Genomic DNA, 19180 nt, shown 5'->3' on the forward strand with positions numbered 1-19180 from the left:
AGGTATGTGTGGAATGTATGTTAATGTTATCTAGTGAAGGAATCATCTGTGTAGGAGTTGCTTAAATAAGAACATTCCTAAAATTAGAGCTTGTAGCAATACAGATTTAAGTAAGTTGGTACAGATTGATTCTTGTTCCATTTTGGACAGGTATTAGGATTCTGCATTTGAAATGATAAAGTCAGTTTTAGTCATGCATTTGTATGCCAGATGATTTTATTTTTGGCAGTTGAATTCTCCCATTTAACTGTTAATTGCCTGAAACAGTACTTGTCCAACTAGTTGGTGAGTTCTAAGAGACTATTAGAGATGCCAGTATAGTGTGTGGCTAACTAGCCAGTAAGCTCCCTAGATCATGAGAACCTGGAAGGCAGGACTGTGTCTTACTAAACATGTTTCTGGTACCCAGTGCAAGTTACACAAGTGGAAGTCAGTAAATGTTTGAATTGATAGAGATTTAGTCCTTTCTTTTGTTTTTTGCTTTTCTTTTTGATTTTATTTATTTATTTTTAGGGAGGGGGAAGGGAGGGAGAAAAAAAGGAGAGAAACATCAACATGTGGTTGCCTCTCATGCGCCCCCTACTGGGGGCCTGGCCCGCAACCCAGGCTTGTGCCCTGACTGGGAATCAAACCTGCAATCCTTTGGTTCACAAGCTGACACTCAATCCACTGAGCCACACTTCAGTTCTTCAGTGTTTTTCTTAATAGCATTCATTCCTTGGTACTTTAGGTAGTTGTTGTTTCTGTTAGCAATTTTTTCTGCTTTTATCTCTTACCTCGTTTCTCTTTCCTTTGACCCAAAAGGAAATGTGAAATTAGTAATTATGTAGGTCTATACCTAGAAATATGGATCTTTAGACCTTGCAGGGGCATTCACACTTTAGAGATAATGAGATCAATGTTGAATATTCTGAGGCCCATAAGCTACAAGGGACTTGTTAGCTCTGAATAGTGCCATGGTCTTACTGAGAAGTGGTATCCATCTTATACAGCTTCAGAGAGTAGAGAGCAAAGCAACCCAAGTTTGGTTTACTCCCAATCTGCCTTTTGATTCTGTTGTAGGGATTTGTCAGAGAGAATTCATTGCTTGTGAGGGTCGGTAGGCAGAGTAGGAGAGAAGGACCCAGCGGTGTGAGTGGATTAGATTACATAGCATGGTAGTTAAGAGTTCTAGCAATTGAGTTAGACTCTGAGTTGAATTTAACTATCTTAAGTCACACTTAACTTCTTATGAAAATGAGATTGTATGATGCACAGTGTAAGGGTAGTGGGTTAAGAGCCAGGGTTCTGGGGCCAGACTGCCTGGTTCAGAATCTTGGTCCTCTAATTTACTAGAGCAAGTTATTTTCAATATCTGTGGTCTCTCTAAAAGGAGAATGACCATAATAATGCCTGATTTTATAGAGTTGTTGTAAGGATTAAATAAGTAAATACCTGTTAAGTGTTTAGTATGATGTCATAAATGTTTAATAATTGTTACTTTCAAAAGTAAATTACACCTTTTGTTAAGGCTGCTGTCAAAGCTGAGAACTGGTTAAGGAAAAGACCTTTTCAGAAATCAAAACTGTTATATGTATTAATCACTGAGGCTGGAATTCCAGAGAGGATGACTTTATTTTCTACTTCACAAAAGTTAATAGTCCCCTGATGGTGTGGCTCAGTGGGCTGGGCATCGTCCTGCAGACCAAAAGGTCACCAATTTGATTCCCAGTCAGGGCACATGCCTGGGTTGCAGGCTGCATCCCATTTGAGGGTGTATGGGAGGCAAACAGATTGATGTTTCTTCACACATCAATGTTTCTCTCCTTCTCTTTCTCTCTCCTTTCCCCTCTCTCTAAAAACAAATAAGTAAATAAATAAGAAAGATCTTAAAAACATTTTAGTAGTGAGCATGCTTTAATTTCAGGAGCAGCAGCCTCCCCTCTAATACTAAAAATGTAAAGTACTTTTGTGGTAAAGATGTTTCTATTTCTGTTGTTCATGGTAAGAACAGTTTTTGTTGTTGTTTTTAAACAATGTGATTTTGAGAAGCAGTGTGAGATAGTCCTTATTTCGCTATTAAGGAAAGAAAAAGCAATTTCAAAATGTGTCTCACTCAATAACAAAACTGATTCCAAGTCCTAGTGTTACAAGTACTACAGTTTAAGCTAGATATTTTATTTCTGAACTTCCGGTCAAAAAAGTGAAACTCTTCAATAATAGGAAATGGCATAATAATATGTTAGCACAGTTGTATATTTCCATTCCTAATTTTAAAGGTACCTTTTTGAAAACGTACTGCCTGCACACATACGTATTTTCCTTTGGTCAATCTATTTTATCTAGATCAATTTCTTTGTTTTACAGTAGTATCTTTTTCCTTGGAAGAGTTAAATGACTTTCTCAAGTTCAACACAAAGCTGATCAAAATTGAATGAAATCAATTAAAGACAGATCTTCTAATTAAGAGATTAGATGGTGATGATACAATAGCACTTTGTCAATCTAAAGCACTTAGTAATCATAGAGCACTCTGCAAATATGAATTAGTGTTACAGCAGGAGATTACCCAGAAGCATTGCTGGCCTCTAAGTATAATGCCAGGATGGTTATTCTAGAGGTAACACAATGGCTAGCTTCAGTGACCAAATCCAGATGCTTAAATCAGTTTATTGAGTTAGTTACAAATATACAGTGAGAAGTATAGGTAACAGATGAATATACTGAGACAGTTAGGATAGGGTATGAGTGGAATGCAAGAACCACACTATGTGAATCCTGTGTTATTGTTTCAGTTTGTCCAGTCCCTTTATGCTGCTTCAGCTTTCTCTGGTGACAGTGTGGTTACCAGGATCTGAGTTGAGGGTTAGCATGGGGACTTGACACATGGAAGGTGTCTGGATCCAACCTTTGTTTGCTCTGTTGGAGAGATACAAGATATTTACAAATGAACACCACTGTTACTTGCTTTTAACCCGAAGAGCTATTTATCTATCTGCATGTTGCTTGCGGATGACACAAGAGGCTCGAATGGTAATCACCAGTAGGTGTTTAATTTAGGGATGATGTAGCCATCAATCGGTGTGTGCGGTCTAATCCATGCTTTGTGAATATTTAAGGTTTACTTCATCCTTTCATCCTTTGCTCTCTATACATAACACTCTTGCTTTGTTCCGTCCTTTTTATCTCTATTCAAAACCAATGTGTTCAATTTTTTCTGTTTTTTTTTGCCATTATGGCAACTATCTTAACTTCTAATATACTATACCAGTTTTGTCTATGTTTCAAAAGTTACTTGTTTATTATCTTTGCTTAGTTTCATCTATATTTCTTATTTCTCTAATTAGAGATATAACAGATTGAACATTCTTAATACATCAATCTCACTTCACAATTATCATTTACTATTATCTTCCAAAAGCACACAAACCCTTATTTGGTTTTGTTTTGTTCTGTTTTTGTAGAGGATTGATAAATATTATAACATAGGAATCTAAATCCATAACAAAGGGGAAAGTTGCTCAGAGAGTTGGAATACCTTCAGCTCTCTATATGTATGTACTTCACTGAGTTTAGTCCTTTCATTGTTTAGCCCTAGATAAAAATGTTCAAATTATATAAAAAATGATAATACTTTAAAGGTATGATTTGATGCTCCTTCTTTCTCTGGGGAAAAAGCATTTTTCATAGCTACAACCAGAAATCCTGTAAATCTCTTATGTCAGACCTTTACAATATAGAGAAAATAAAATGGAATTCTTGCTGGGAAATAATCTGTTTAGAAAATTTCTTGCTGGGTATTGTCTGTGTGAAAAACTCAGAAAACAGTAGGTGGTTTAATGTCATAGAATTATTGCTGTTGTATAATTATTTTATGAAATAGGATCCAATTTAAGCAGCTGTGTATGTAGTAAATTATAGGTATTTCTTGATATTTTGATATGCATTTGCAAAGTTATTTTCCCTGTGATAAATGGAGATAATCAGAATTGTGGAATTGAAAACTCAAATAATTTAATAAACTTTTTGTTTTTAATGCCATGTGTGAATCGGTTGTAACTTAATTGTGTTTAATTTTACATTTAGTATAATTTTGAAAATGTGTCTCAGACATTTGATGACCTTCCAGCAAGATTTGGTTATAGACTTCCAGCTGAAGGTTTAAAGGTAAGAAAATTGTGATATATGATAAAAGCACGAGGTATTTAATAAGGTCATTTGATTGCTCTTTGTTTAAAGGATGAAAACATTTGTTACTATTTCTTATCATAAAACTCATACATATTCATTTGTACAGGGTTTAGACTATTTAAAAGGTATGAAGAAGAAAGTGAAAATCACCTATGATTGTATTACTCTGAACTAGCCACTGTTAATATTTTGGTATGCAGTATTTTAGACCTGTTTTCTAGGCTGTGTGCCGTGTGTATGTTTGTAGATGTGTGTGTGTATATTTCTGTATTGAATACATGGTTATATAGATAATGAACCTGTATTTAACACTAACAGGTTTTTCACTGCCTTTTTCACTTAATTGTATATCTAGAAAATCTTTTCATGTTTTTATTGCAATGACTGTGTTTTCAGTTTTTGGGCTTTTAAAAAAGATTTTATTTATTATTCTTTAGAGAGAGAGGAAGTGAGGGAGAAAGGGAGAGAACCATTGATCGGTTGCCCCTCACACTCCTCCAGTCGGAACTTGGCCTGTAACCTAGGCATGTGCCAGTTCACTGTTCGGTGCTCAATCCACTGAGCCACATCAGCCAGAGCAGCATATTTTTACATTATCATAAAACACTATAGATTTTTAAAAACTGATTGCTTTAATTTTTCATAGTGAATATTTAGATTGTCCAGTTTTTGCTGTTACAAACAGTGCTACAATGAATGGCTTTATTCTTTTGTAGTTGTCTGTTTATTTGCATAAGATACTTTTCTAAGTGTAGAGCTTTGTTTATGGAACACGTGTTTAAAATTTTGTTGGGATTCCAAGTGGCCCTTCCAAATTTAGTATTTGAAGCTGTTCTTTTTCCCATGCCCTTTTCAGTACTAGACATTACCCATTTTTTGTTAATTGATAAAAAAAATATCTAATGCAATTGACCGTCTTTGTTTTTGTACTTAGAAAATGCTATTTTTTCTTTCTACATCTAGGTTCATGGTTAGAAAGTATTACTCATATTATCTATTCCAAGGTAATATGAAGTTTTTATGTTACATAACTTAGTATACATAAAATTGTGTATATATATGCCACAGAATGATTTCAGCTTGTTCTAACTTTTAAAAAATTTCTTAAGTACTGTAAAACTATTCTCAGTTAGGTTGACAGGCACCTTTGGGAGAGGCATGTTAGTTTTTAATTTTTTAAAAGATTTTAAATTACTTTTAGTACATGTGCTGCTGAAGCAAGCATGGTTTGAATGATTTTTTTGAAATTTCCAGCATTGTATGACTATTTCTCATTGTAAAGGTATTTAAACAGAAGAGAAGTATACAGAGGGAAAAGGAAAAGCCTTCACCCCTTTGTTTACCTGCACATATCAATCCCACTCTTTTCTTTAGAGTTGAATATTAGGGTGTTAAACAATATTACAGACCTACAGATCCTTTTTTTCTGAATATGTACTGCTTTTAATTCATAAGTTTATAAACTCATAAAGTTCACACTTGTCCTTTGCCATTCTGTTTCCCCAAATCTAACACCTGGATTCTTCTGGCTGATGGACTGTAGACTGTAGTTACTAGCCATACACTTTAGTGAAATAAGCTATGAAGGAAGCTGGTGTCAATGTCAGAAATGTTCAGACTGCCCTGGTTGGTGTGGCTTGCTTGGTTGGAGTGTTGTCCTATAACTAAAAGGTTGCAGTTTGATTCCCATTGGATCCCTGGTCCGGGTGTGGGTGCGTGCAACTCCCCGTCTGGCTGCATGCAACCCCTGTTGGACACAGATATCCCTGGTGCGGGCACTGATTCTCTGTTTGGGCACATACAGGAGGCAAACGATGGATGCTTCTCTCTTGCATGGATGTTTTTCTCTGTCCTTTTCTCTCCAAAAGCATTGAAAAAAAAAATGTCCTTGGGTGAGCATAAAAAAAAGTTCAAACCTATAGTGACTTTTTATCTACTGTACTTTGCCATGTATAATGTGCACTTTTTTGCCCAAATTTTGGAGGGAAAATAAGGATGTGCATTATACATGGGTATATTGTTGCATACCATGGGTATAATAATGGGCATGCATTATACATGGCAAAATACATGTATATTTCTCCCCTAGTTCATTGAACATCCTTATAAGCAGTGTTTTTACATTCCATATCTGGTAGATTGCATGCCTCTCTTTGGTTTAGTTCTTTTTCTGGAGATTTTTTTCTGTTCTTTCATTTGGGACTTGTTTCTTTGTCTCCTCATTTTGGCTGCTTCTTGGTGTTTGTTTCACTGTATTAGGTAAATCTTATACTTCTCCCAGTCTTGGCAGGTGACCTTATGTGGTAGGTGTCTTGTGGAACCCAGTGGCTCAGCCTGGTGCTCCAAGAGTGTCCCTTGTGTGGGTTGTGTGTGCCCTCCTGTTGTGGTTGATTGCTGTTGGCAAGTCTGTGGGTGGGGTTGATCCTCAGGCTGGCTGGCTGGAAGGATTGGCTATGACCACAGTGTACCAGCTGCTGTACAGGGGCTAACCCCATGGAGTAGGATTTGCTCCAGTGAGGCTCTGGTGCCTACTGAGACAGCCCTTGGGGTATGTTGTTCACAGAGCTAATTGGGTGGTGTTCTGTTGTGGTCTGAAGGCAGCCACCTGGTATGTTGGTTTTGGGGCCTCTTGGGTGGGACTTCTGTGCAGGCCAAGGTCAGCCACTGCCTATGCTTGGCCCTGGGCCACTGGCAGGAGCTACAAAGTGATCCACAGCTGGTGGCTGCCTGTGCTGTGCTGGGAGGCATGTGGGAGAGGCAACAGGGCAAACTGAGGAAGGCCAAAACTGCAACTGGGCCTGAGGCCACTCAGCAAGAGGTACAGGGCATAATGTGGCTGTGAGGCACCTTTCCAGACCTTTCAGACCTTTGAGAGTTTTTAGAATGGTCTGCAGCACAAATGAGGCCTGTACCTGTGAGGAACAGCCTGTGAAAGAGCTTTGGGTGAGGCAGGTCTCAGGGAGTCACCAGCTTGGGGTTAGTGGTGTTCCCAGGTTAATGAATATTCAGATTTGGCGTCAGTGCTGGGCCTGGGTCCTTTCAGCAAAAGGCACACACACACTGAGGCCAGTTGTAGCCTGCCTGGGATCTGTGGACCTAGAGAGTTTTTAAGAAAGTCTGCAGCACCTGTGTCTGCAGGCCAAGTCAGGGCAGGGCTTAATACAGGAATAACATTTTCTGTCCCTCCAGGCCCTCACCCTGAAACCTCATAATCTAGTTTCTCCCCAGTATGTTTCTGGTGCCTTTCAAGCTGCTGTCCCTTCTCTGGAGCTTATAGTGAGTGTGAGTGAGATTGTGCATGGGCCTGTTAAAAGGATGCCTGGGTTTTCAGCAGCCTTTGGTCTCATCTGGATGGAGTCCCTGCTGATTTACCTAGCCAGATGTTCTGGGAACTCCTCTTCCTGGCACTGGAACCCTGCGCTGGGGAGTTCATTGTGGGACTGGGACCTGTCACTCCTCTCATGGGACCTCTGCAGCTGAGAAACGCCAGTTCTCAACTGTTGCATGTGGGTGTGGGACCAGCCTGTTTCACACCTCTGCCTGTCCTGTCAGTCTCCACGTGGCCTCTTTATATCCTTAGTTAGGGGAGTTTTGTCCAGCTAGTCTTTAGGTGGTTCTCCAGGTTGATTGTTCTATAATTTAGTTGTAATTTTGACATGGTCATGGGAAGAGGCAAACACAGTGTTTACCTACTTCCTCATCTTGACCAGAAACATCTCGTATGACATTTTTTATTCAGATTTTATCAAAATCTAAAATTTAATTGATTGATAAAAATATATAACAAAAAATTATTGGGGAGAATTCTAACAGTATATACAAGGAGAGATGTAATTCTGAGGTGAAAGGTACTCAGTTACTGCTCTGAATAATGTTACAGATGTAATACTTAATTTGTGAAGAAGTTTTTTGAAAACTTTTTAATACAGTTAAGGGCTTAACTTTTTTTAAAAGATTTTATTTATTTATTTTTAGAGAGGGAAGGGAGGGAGATAGAGAAAGAGAGAGAAACATGTGCAGTTGCTGGGGGTCATGGCCTGCAACCCAGGCATGTACCCTGACTGGGAATCGAACCTGCGACACTTTGGTTCGCAGTCCATTCTCAATCCACTGAGCTATGCCAGCCAGGGAGGGCTTAACTTTTAATAAGTATATAGCACTCACATTATTAAGTGCATTCTTATTAAGTGCATTCCTCAATGACATGCAAGAAAGACATGGAAGACATGGCTATCAAATTTGGAGATGCATGAAGCTTGGAATGGTTAATATACTAATGTTTTACCCTTGAGTCTTAGAAGATAGGTACTGGAAAGTAGAAATATAGCTTAGTTGCAACATGTTAAAAATTTGTTGAAACAACTGTGCTATATTTGCCAAAAACCTAATTTGGATGTATAGTGCTTGAATAGAAAGGGTTAAGTGTCTAAAACAGGTTAAAGAGTGGTAGTTTAGAGCACCTTTCTATGGTGTTGCCCAAGAAGTCCATATGTATGGTTTTCTTTATAAAATAAAAGACACATTTGTCATTGTCACCCATAACTTTTTTGATTTGGATATTTTGAGTATGTTGACTATCTCCCGTGTGGTATAACATTGATTGTTCTCAATCAGTATCTCAATTTGATCTCTATTAACTTCTCAACTGGTCTACCCAACTGTGGAGCATCGTTTAGCAAGAAATCTCCAGCACAAAATCTTGCAAACCACTTTTGACACGTTCAATCAGCTCCAGAGCACCTTCTCCATATACTTTACAAGTCTTTTTTTTTTTGAGTTTCAGTTGCATTGTTACCTTTCTTGAAATAATAAAGCATAATATGCCAAAAATGTTGCATATTTTCTTCCAACTTCAATATTAAAATGGCTACACAGAAATTCACCAATTTTGATAAGCTTTTTTTTAAATGCATGCTGATATGACAGCTGTGACAGTACAGTCTAACAAAATACTTTCGAATGAAATTAAAGACAACTAAGTACTTCTAGAGCCATCTTGGGGAAAAAGCCAAACAAACTTTTTGGCCAACCCACTATTTACTAGATGGGGCGCTGCCTGATTCATGAATTGTAGAATAAAGCCACATTAGATCTTCAACTTAAAAAAAAAGAGCTATAATTCCTATTTGTTGTTATATCAGTCAGATCATGTATAGTAGTACAGTCAGTTTTTGGCACCCACCTGAAATACACTAAAGTTTAAGAACCAACACAAGCAACACTTTTTCTGTTACCGCTAGCTATAGTTAGAATAATTTGCTCTATCCTGTGCAGTTGTGCTGCATGTTGCTTATACTTTGTTTCCTCTTATCTTATTGGATCTGTTAGTTCTTTACAGATATTAGCTGGGTAGACTCAGTCTAATCCATTCTAGTACTTAACCAGAGTCCTCATGAAATGTGACCCAGTGTATTCAGAGCATAGTGTTAAAGGAGCTTACTATGATATGAATTACAGTTAAAGGATGTTTTGCTGCCTAAGAGGAGACTAATCCCCAACTATTTGTAAAAAAGGAATTAAATGTGTCCTCCATATGAAAGTTATTGGTAGATTTTGGAAGAATGATTTAATAAAGAATTAGGGAAAAGGGCAGTGAATATTTTTAACATTATAGAAAATTATTGATATAAATAAAATCATCTGTCTCACATTAGGAAAATGTTAGCTAATAAAATCTAATTGATAAGTAGAACTCTTTTTGGTCAAGGTTTGAATGTAAAAATTGTGGTAGAAAGGTTGACATATTCATCATTTGAAATATTTGTATCAAATTGTGAAATCGATCTTAATTACCTTTTAGACTGTCATTTTTGCTTATTCATTTTTATAAATGTTCACTCCCCTCTTTGTCTATTTTGTACTTCACCCAGTGGTGTTTTTTTGTTTTTTGTTTTTCGTCTTGTCTGTCTTGTGGAGGCAATATAGCATAATGGTTGAAAGCATAGGATCTAGAGTTAGACTTCTGGAATTGCGTACCTGCTATATGTAACCGTGGGCAGATTACTTTTTTTGAGACTTAGATTCTTCATCTTTACAAGAGTGATGATAATAGTAGCTACCTCATAGGGTTGCAAAGATGAACTGAATTAGAACAGTTAAAGGGCATAGTACTTGACACACCATACTGAGTACCATGGCTCAACAAATGTTAACTGCTTGATGTTGCTGCAGTTATTAATTCATAACTTAAGGTATTCACTAAGAAAACAACTTATCACTTCTTCCTGCTTTTCCTTTTATACTCTAATGAAGGCAAAAATGGTCTGCTGCCTTGTATTTAGCACTTTTGTTGAATTATTGCTGCATGTACTCTTCTTAATTTTACTCATTTTATAGTTTGACATTCAGTGAAATCTGAAGGGAAGGAAAGTGAAGGCTCTTTTCAACCTGAAACAATATTTTGAACAAAACCACTTTATTGAGCATTCTAGCTTTTTATGACTTTATTAACCAGTGTAATTTATCAACAAAACTAATTTTTCCATAATGTTTATTTTACCCTGAAATGTTGCAATTCCTAATACTTTCTGAAGCACTAAGGCAAAATTATATTTGTATGATTTATGTTTAGATTATTTCAGTTAAAAAGTGGTAACCCAAACCACTTTGGAAAACTGCTTTATGGTATTTAATAAAGCTTAATGCCCTATGATCCTGCTTTACTGTGCATACTTCATGGATGCATACATGTGTTCATGAAAAGACTTGCACTAGATGTTTATAACAGCACTATTTGTGATAGCCCTACCTAGAAATTACCCAAATGCTCATCAGCTATAGAATAAATTTTAATAATAAATAAAAAAATGGGACAACTGTAATAGCATAATCAATAAAATATATTAAACTATAGAATAAATTTTGGCACATCCACACAATGTAATACTATATAGAAATGAAAATGAAAAATCTACTATGTATATCTCAACAGTGTGGTTTCTTAACAGTAGAGTTGAATCTGACAAATACAGTACTAAGAGAAAAATATCTAAAAGCGTTTACTATACGCTTTTAGGGTTCTGTGTATGCTGTGTCAAAGTAGGCCAACACTAATCTAAGCCCTTAAAAGTGCATGCAGTGACGCTGGGTACTGGGTTGGGGTGTAATGAGTGGCACGGAGGGCGAAGAGAATCTCTGCAGCACTGTTAATATTCTATGTCCTGACGCAGGGGCAGTCAGTTTGTGGAAACCTATCAAGCTGCAGAATTCAATTTTGTGCACTTTGCCTTATATAACGTCATTAAAGCTTTTAAAAGAATCAACATATTAACATATTGTAAGCTTACCACATTATGCATTTGATGATAATTTGAGGTATTAGTGTACGGCACTATTTTTGTGCAGAACCTTGTTTAATCATCAGAGAATTACAAGAACAAAGAGAAGAAAGGTGGTCATCCAGCTTGAGCCCCCCAGGCATTGGTAGTTTTCTTGAGCTTCCTACATAGTACTGGCATTAAGTTCTCCTTTATAACAAGATCTTGATCGTGGAATAAGAAGGGTTTGGCCCTAGAGCACAGGTGGCAAACACAAGGCCCACGGTGGAATCTGGCCCTCTACCTTGTTTTATCTGGCCTGGCACCTTGTTTCTACCCAGTGGCAGTGCCAAACTCCTTGTCCTTAGTTAAGGAGTAGTTACATTTATACAGTCCTAAAATTACATTTGGCCCTTTGAAGGCAACTGCGAGGCTGCTGTGGCCCCCCAGTGAAAATGAGTTTGACACCCTGAGCCTGGAGGGTGATGCTAGGCCTGTGGAACTCACTGAAGGCAGCACCTTCTTGGCCACTCCTATTTAAGGAACTTCTGCCAAATTAATTTGCAAAGCATGTTACTCCTCTTCATAGACTTTGTAGATGAAAGTAAATTTTCATGTAATTTTAAGTGACTGACACCCGATGGAAGAATAGGAATTAGTAATCTGTTTTAGCAAGTTATTTTTTTTTTGCATAATCAATAAGAAAAATAATGTTTAATTTAAGACCTTTTTAAAGAATTCAGTTTTTCATTAATGCTAATAATGTTTTTGTACTTCTAGCCTATGTGTATTTTTATATATTTTAAGAAAAAAATAATACATGCTTGTCATAACACATTCAACAATATAGAAGTGATTAAAAGCAAAAATCTTTTAAAAGTTCCACTTGTATGGTCTGTCTGTAACATAAATTTACTGACTCTAAGATACATTTTATTACCCTGTGTTTTAACATCTCTGAAATTGGGATGTGTTTTTCAATCGATGTCCACCAGGTTGCAGTCACAATGGTGCTGTCATCCAGGACATGGGAAATTTGGCCTTAGCTGCTCTTACTGTCTTCACTTGAGTTATATGCCTTAATAGTACTGCCCAGGTTCAGTTTAATTGCTGTTATAAGTGTCTTGAAAAGAACTGTGCTATGTGATTTGGCATTAAAGCAAAAAGTGTTTGTGTGTACATGAAGGTGCAGAAAAAGCAGCAGGGTATAAATTTAACATGAGCCAAGTAAATATCCATTGTGGGAATGATAACCACAGTCCTAGTAAAAACAAATGCTTTATGAAATCAAGAGGGGGAACTATTCTATGAATAAATTAAGGTATGTTAAACTTTATTCCTGAAACATGTGTAAAAGCATTCCCTATCACAAGCTAAGCAATGAAACTTCAGGCAGGAGAAATTGCCAAATCCTGTGGGATAGATGCTTGATGTGACCAATAAACCGTGCAGACTGTGGCTAAGGCACCGTGTGCCTTACTTCTTTTACCTGCTTCCTTTCTGTTTGTAAATGGATTTAATGAATTTAATCATCTTGATGCGTTTATTCACTGTTTTACATCTTTAGAGATAGTCATTTGGTTTTTCTGTTTTAATCTATTAATATAACATTTAATATTAATAAATTACATCTATTAATATAACATTTTGTGTTAACAAATACCATTTGTTAATATAACATTTTACATTAATACATTTTCTGATGTCAAACTATCATGTAGTTTTGGGAAAGCAATTTGCTAGTTTCTTTTTAAATTAGTAATTATAGCCATCTTTTCCATTTACTGTATATAGATTCACCTTATTTTTTAATGGCTTCATTATTTTTCTCTTGTATGAATATGTTATAGTTTCTCTTATATGAATAAATTATATTAACGTTAATAAATTATATTAACGGCTGCCTTATTGATGTGCATGGTTTCAAGTTTTTGCTATTAAAACAATGTAGTAGGTACCATCTTTCCACATATACCTTTATTAACTGAGGATAGTATTTCTATACAACACATTTATAGAAATTCTGTGTATTTTCATTGTTTCATAATATAGAATAAATGTAAAAGTTAATTTTAAATAAAAATAAGTGAATACTTGCAACTACAAAAAATTAATTTTAAGTAAGTATTTACTTGGTCTAGAAATGTCAGTTCATTGCTGGAAAATACGCCAACACGCTAATAATAGTGGTTGTCTTAGGGTAATAGGCTAATGTGTGATTTTTAAAAGAACTTTTAATAGCAAAAAGAGAACTTACTTAAAAAACCTAAATGCTTATGAAACCAATGACTACTTAGAAGTTCTGGGATTGTGAGCAGCTGGAGAGTGAAAACTGTGGTGTTGCCAGATAACTCATCTAACATAGTGCAAAACACGTAAAACAGATTCAAAAGTTGTTGATAGAAGCCAGTTGAATGAATTTTTTGAGGTTTGAAACTGAAAAATCTCACTACCAATTCTTTTTCAGGGTTTTTTGATTAACTCAAAACCAGAGAATGCCTGTGAACCCATAGTGCCTCCACCACTAAAAGACAATTCATCTGGAACTTTCATCGTGTTAATTAGAAGACTTGATTGTAATTTTGATGTAAAGGTAATGTTGCTTTTTAATTTTTTTGTTACTGTTTGTTTAGTTAGTATCTTAAATACTTTCTTGTTTCAGAATGGATTTTAAAAATTTACACAATTCATTCAGATTAAAAAATGAAAGAAGTGAGGACATAGGAAAATGAGATGGTGAAGGCAAAAAATACAGGAATAGGTTTACCTAAGTCTTATTCATTTGCTGTAAAATTGTATTTAAGCCTTTAGCAACCAGTGCAAAGAGAAAGAAGACCCCATTGGTTTCATGATTCACAGTTTTAGTATGACTGACAACAAGCAAATTGCCTAGTGTATAAATAATTACTTTTTTAAAAAGATTTTTTAAAAGGTTTTATTTATTTATTTTTAGAGAGGGAAGGGAGGGAGAAAGAGAGAGAGAGAAACATCAATGTGTGGTTGCTGGGGACCGTGGCCTGCAACCCAGGCATGTGCCCTGACTGGGAATCGAACCTGTGATGCTTTGGTTCGCAGCCAGCACCCAATCCACTGAGCTATGCCACCCAGGGTGTTAAATAATTACTATTGACTAAGAATTTCCAGGTGGTTGTTGGGTATCTTTGAACTGTAGTGGAATAGTGGAATCTTGTTTGATCTAATGTAGGAATGAAAATGCTAACCTTTAGTTTTATGTCTTCAGCCTTCTACTGTATCTGTATCTATGTTGACATTGGGGTTTCTCTGTTGTAATAAGCTGATCCTGTTACCTGTATAAAATTTGTCTCCTAAGTGTGGTTAAGCTGGTGCTTTAGATAGTAAAATAAAGCTTGCTGTAGGACTTCCCTACTATCATCAGCGCTACTATAAAGGCATGTGTTTGTTTTTGGACACTTTTAATACTGTTTTTACAAATCTGTTTTTGGACTATGCCTGAATTTTGTCTCTGCTCCTTTCATTTCCTAAAAGAAATAACACCTCCAAAACAAACTTACTAAAGGAATAGAAATAACTGTAGAGGGATTTGAAAATGTAGAACACTTTATAAATAATAGATATCGTTACTATTTTGTATTAGTTACAAACCTAAACTCTCAATTGCTTTTAAATAAGAAATAAATTAGAGCTTGAAGTCAAATGTAGTAGATTTCCTGCTCTCCAGAAATCTTATGTTCATAGTAGTTTGAATTTAAACCATTTTAAGATTTGATCCAAAACTAAGCTTTCATAGAGATTGTTCTAACAAAAATGAAGTGTTATTTGATACTTCATTAATTCCTTGCCTCTAAAAAATTAAACTAAATGCTGATTCCAAGGTTTATTACACTATTATGTTATGTGATTTTTTTAATCATCACCCAAGGATATGTTTATTGATTCTAGAGAGAGAGGAAAAGGGAGAAAGAGAGAGAGAGGAACATCAATCAGTTGTATCCTCTACATGCCCTGACCAGGGATTGAATTTGCAGCATAGTTATATGCCCTGACTGGGAATTGAACCTGCAACCTTTTGGTTTTTGGTTGGACACTCCAACCAACTGAGTCACCACCGGCCAGGGCTATGCTATTATAGTTTTTGCCTCAGTTCAGTTTTTGGTAAATAAAAACCAGAATAACTTTATTTTTAAATTTTATTTTTTCTTTAATTTTAATTCTATTTTATTGATTATGCTATTACAATTGTCCCAGTTTTCTCCTTTTGTCCTCCTTCACTCAGCATCCCCCACTACCTTAGGCAATCCCTACACCATTGTCCATGCCCATGGGTCATTTGTATAAGTTGTTTGACTACTCTCTTTTCTTTACTGTACTGTACCTCCCCATAGCTGTTCCTATAACTACGAATTTGTACTTCTTAATCCCCAGGGATTAAGAAACACCCTCTTCACCCATTTACCCCACACTCCCTCCCATCTGGCAAGCCTCAAAATGCTCTCTATATCCACGATTCTGTCTCTGTTCTTGTTTGCTTAATTTGTTTTTTAGATCCAGTTGTTGATAGGTATGTGTTTATTGACATTTTATTGTTTCTAGTTTTGATCTTATTCTTAAAATAAGTCCCTCTAATATTTCATATAATAATGCTTTGGTGATGATGAACTCCTTTAATTTTTTTCTTGTCTGTGTAGCTCTTTATCTGCTTTTTACCTGCTAAAATAATGGAAATGGCAGATTAAAAACTTATCAGTGTTTTGTGATTTAGAGATAACAGAGATAGGCAAATAAGATGGAGGAACAATTTTTGGAGGGCAGGAAATTACTTTGTTGGTAACATTCTAAAATAGAGCACTTTAAAAAAACTTGTTTTGTCGGCTGTTGGGAGAAGTGCATCTCAGCTTTTTAATTTATCTTGTCCTCAAGACAAACAGCAAAACAAGTATTTAGAAACAGTATTTGGATATGTGGAATGTCCAGAAGGCCAGTAAGAACATTGATCACATGCCAGCTGTTATTCTGAAAACAATCACTTTTACTTACACTGAGAAAAACTGTATCCTCTGAAAAATAAAGCTCTTTAGAGGAAAAGCAAAACAATGTTATTTTGTTTATCTTTGAAAAATGCTGTTCTTTACTGTTACAAGATTATTTGGAAATGTTAGTTTGGGGTGAGTATTTGAAGTTAAAAAAGACTTGGCTGGCTCTTTAGCAAATAAATTAAGGCTATATTAAATATTTTAATTAGGAAAACAACTTTTTAGCATTCTGAGACAGAGAGTTCTCCAAGGACTTATATTAGCATTTCCATGGGAAATATACCATTTAAAAATGTTCATAAAACACTCTGGTTATTTCAAGAACATTAAAATAACCACATAAAATAGAACTTTTCAAAACTGCACAAATTTTGGTGTCTATAACCAAATAAAATTATCACAAATCTGTCCATTGTCATTATAGTCCAGGTTATTTTAATCATATGATTTTAATGCAAAGTCAATGATTTCTTCAAATAGTCAATTTATTTTTAACTGAACTCTAAGGAAGCTTGGTAAACAATTGGTGCAGTGCATGTACTTCTGAATTTTATTATCATCTATGCTCTAATAATTACTTTTGAAAAATGTGGCTGCAAAACCATATAGGCCATTATCAAGAGGCTGAAAAGACAGATTATTTTCTTGGCCTTTTTTTTTTTTTTTGGCATGGATGTAGTTGCATTTGGATGGTAGATGATAAGGAATATGTTCATACTCATTTCAGTTGGAATGTGATGTTTACAACACTTGGTTGTGGTACAAACCCCTATTTTACCTGACTTTTGACTCTTGCAAATCACATTTGTGCTTCGCCTGTCCCTTCAACCTTAACCTTCAAAAATTTAGAAGGCCCTGGCTGGTGTGGCTCAGTGGATTGAGTGCTGGCCTGCAAACCAAAAGGTCACTGGTTCTATTCCCGGTCAGGGGACGTGCCTGGGTTGTGGGCCAGGTCCCCAGTTGGGGGCGTGCAAGAGGCAACCAGTTGATGTATCTCACACATCGATGCTTCCCTCCCTCTCTTTCTTCCTCCTTTTCCCTCTCAATAAAAATAAATAAATAAAATCTTTCAAATTCAAAATAAAAAAAATTATTTACAAGTTTCCATACATGCTGAGTAGTCTCTCCCCGTCTCTTGGTTTTGACCATGTTTTTCATCTGTAACATCTTTTCTCTGCTTGTCTGTCTGGGAAATTGGACTTCTAGGTGTAAGATGAAGTATCATCTCCTGTCTGAAACCTTTTCTGATTTTTCTCCAAGGAAGAACAAATCCCTTCTTTTATATAGTACTTATTTAATCCTGTGTCAGTCTCTTTCAAGAAAGAGGTAATGTTTTAGATTCTCTAGTTCTGGTGCCTAGTATGCTGTATGGTACTTGGTAGATGATTAATAAATATTTTCTGAATGAACTAATTAAGAAAACCCTAAGGGCTTACAATTAAATTTAACCAGGTTAAAGAATAAATAATATTATTGGAACCTTCTATTGGCTTCATGTGCACTTCGCTTAATGCTCTTGGGTATTTTTAAATTTAGGTATGTATTTGTCCCACAAATACTTTTCGGTAGGTCTACATATTTATGAGAATTTTTTAAAATTACAGTAAACTTTTAAAAGATTATTGGGATCTACATTGTAAGGTCATAATAATAAATATAAAAATATTTTCTGCAAAATTTTGATATATTATAAAATAGTCCTCCAGTTTTCCTCTCTAGGATTGCCTTTCATTGTCATTTTTCAGGCCTCCTAGTTAATACATTATATGGTATTTCAAAAAGGCACTTTTATTTCAGTAGTACTAAGTAAGTAGATATGACCTGGAGCAGAAAATAACCCCTGCAAATTATCTGAAAGTCACTTAATGTTGTCACTTGATTTTTCTGTCTTCTCTATAATCCTACAAAGTAATGTATAGATAGCACTTGTTATTAATCTACTTGAGAATTATGTTTAAAAGATTCTACTAAAAGAATGTGTTCAAAGATACTTGGTGGATGGAAACAGTTCAACCCACATTATGATTCAAACAACTTTTTGCTACTAGTTAGTTTACTCATTTGTTTTTTCTCCCACTCCTTAATTGATAAACATAACTGCATTTTAATAATTAGGTTTTTTTAGACACAAATTTATTCAATATTAAAACTTTAATAAAGCAAAAACATACTTTAAAATCAGAAATGTAATATTAAATGAAAGAAAAAAACTGGAGAATTAGTTAATTGCATGTATTTTACCCTAACCCAACGAAGCAGTGTTATTTTGGTAACTTTATTTACATACCTCTTCCCTACACGTTCTTTTGCTTCAAAATGAAGATATTCAGATTACTTAGATGCACTGTAAATGATGATTGTCTAATTAAGGAGGAAAATGGGACTGAAAGGAAGAGGGAAAGATAGTGTATATCGTTGAACTTCTGTTAATGAAGTGTCATTTTAGCCCAGTACTGTCTTTAGTGGAGTAGCTGTTCTCCACACAGCCTCTAGTGATACTAAAATAATGTGAGGAAAGAATGGTGTTGGAGTGGGATTTAATCTTTGCAGTTGTCTCAGGTTGGTAGAACTGCCCAAACCCAGTGTTTATAGCCAAGACAGTCAGAAGAGGCCAGGCTCTGAAACCACCCAGTATCTGTATTATGGTGTTTTTTTTTTTCTTTAAAAATCTTATTGTGTTTTGAAATATAGCATACACAAAAAAGCATTTATAATGTATGTATGTACAATTTAAATTATAGT

General features: G+C 35.6%; 1 protein-coding gene across 3 annotated transcripts in view; it reads left to right on the forward strand.

Annotated features, from left to right (window-relative positions):
- The window catches only part of RNF13 (ring finger protein 13), a 124131-nt gene that overhangs the window by 38026 nt on the left and 66925 nt on the right, over positions 1 to 19180 (forward strand). For all 3 annotated transcript variants that reach the window (XM_028504448.2, XM_028504446.2, XM_028504447.2), the window contains exons 3-4: positions 4066 to 4146; positions 13894 to 14019. Coding sequence is in view for 2 of the 3 variants with exons in the window: in XM_028504446.2 (XP_028360247.1) it covers positions 4066 to 4146; positions 13894 to 14019 (207 nt within the window). In the remaining variant the exon portion in view is untranslated. The remainder of the gene's footprint in view (positions 1 to 4065; positions 4147 to 13893; positions 14020 to 19180) is intronic.

The sequence above is a fragment of the Phyllostomus discolor genome, chromosome 2 (assembly GCF_004126475.2).
Source record: "Phyllostomus discolor isolate MPI-MPIP mPhyDis1 chromosome 2, mPhyDis1.pri.v3, whole genome shotgun sequence".
Classification (NCBI taxonomy): Eukaryota; Metazoa; Chordata; class Mammalia; order Chiroptera; family Phyllostomidae; genus Phyllostomus; species Phyllostomus discolor.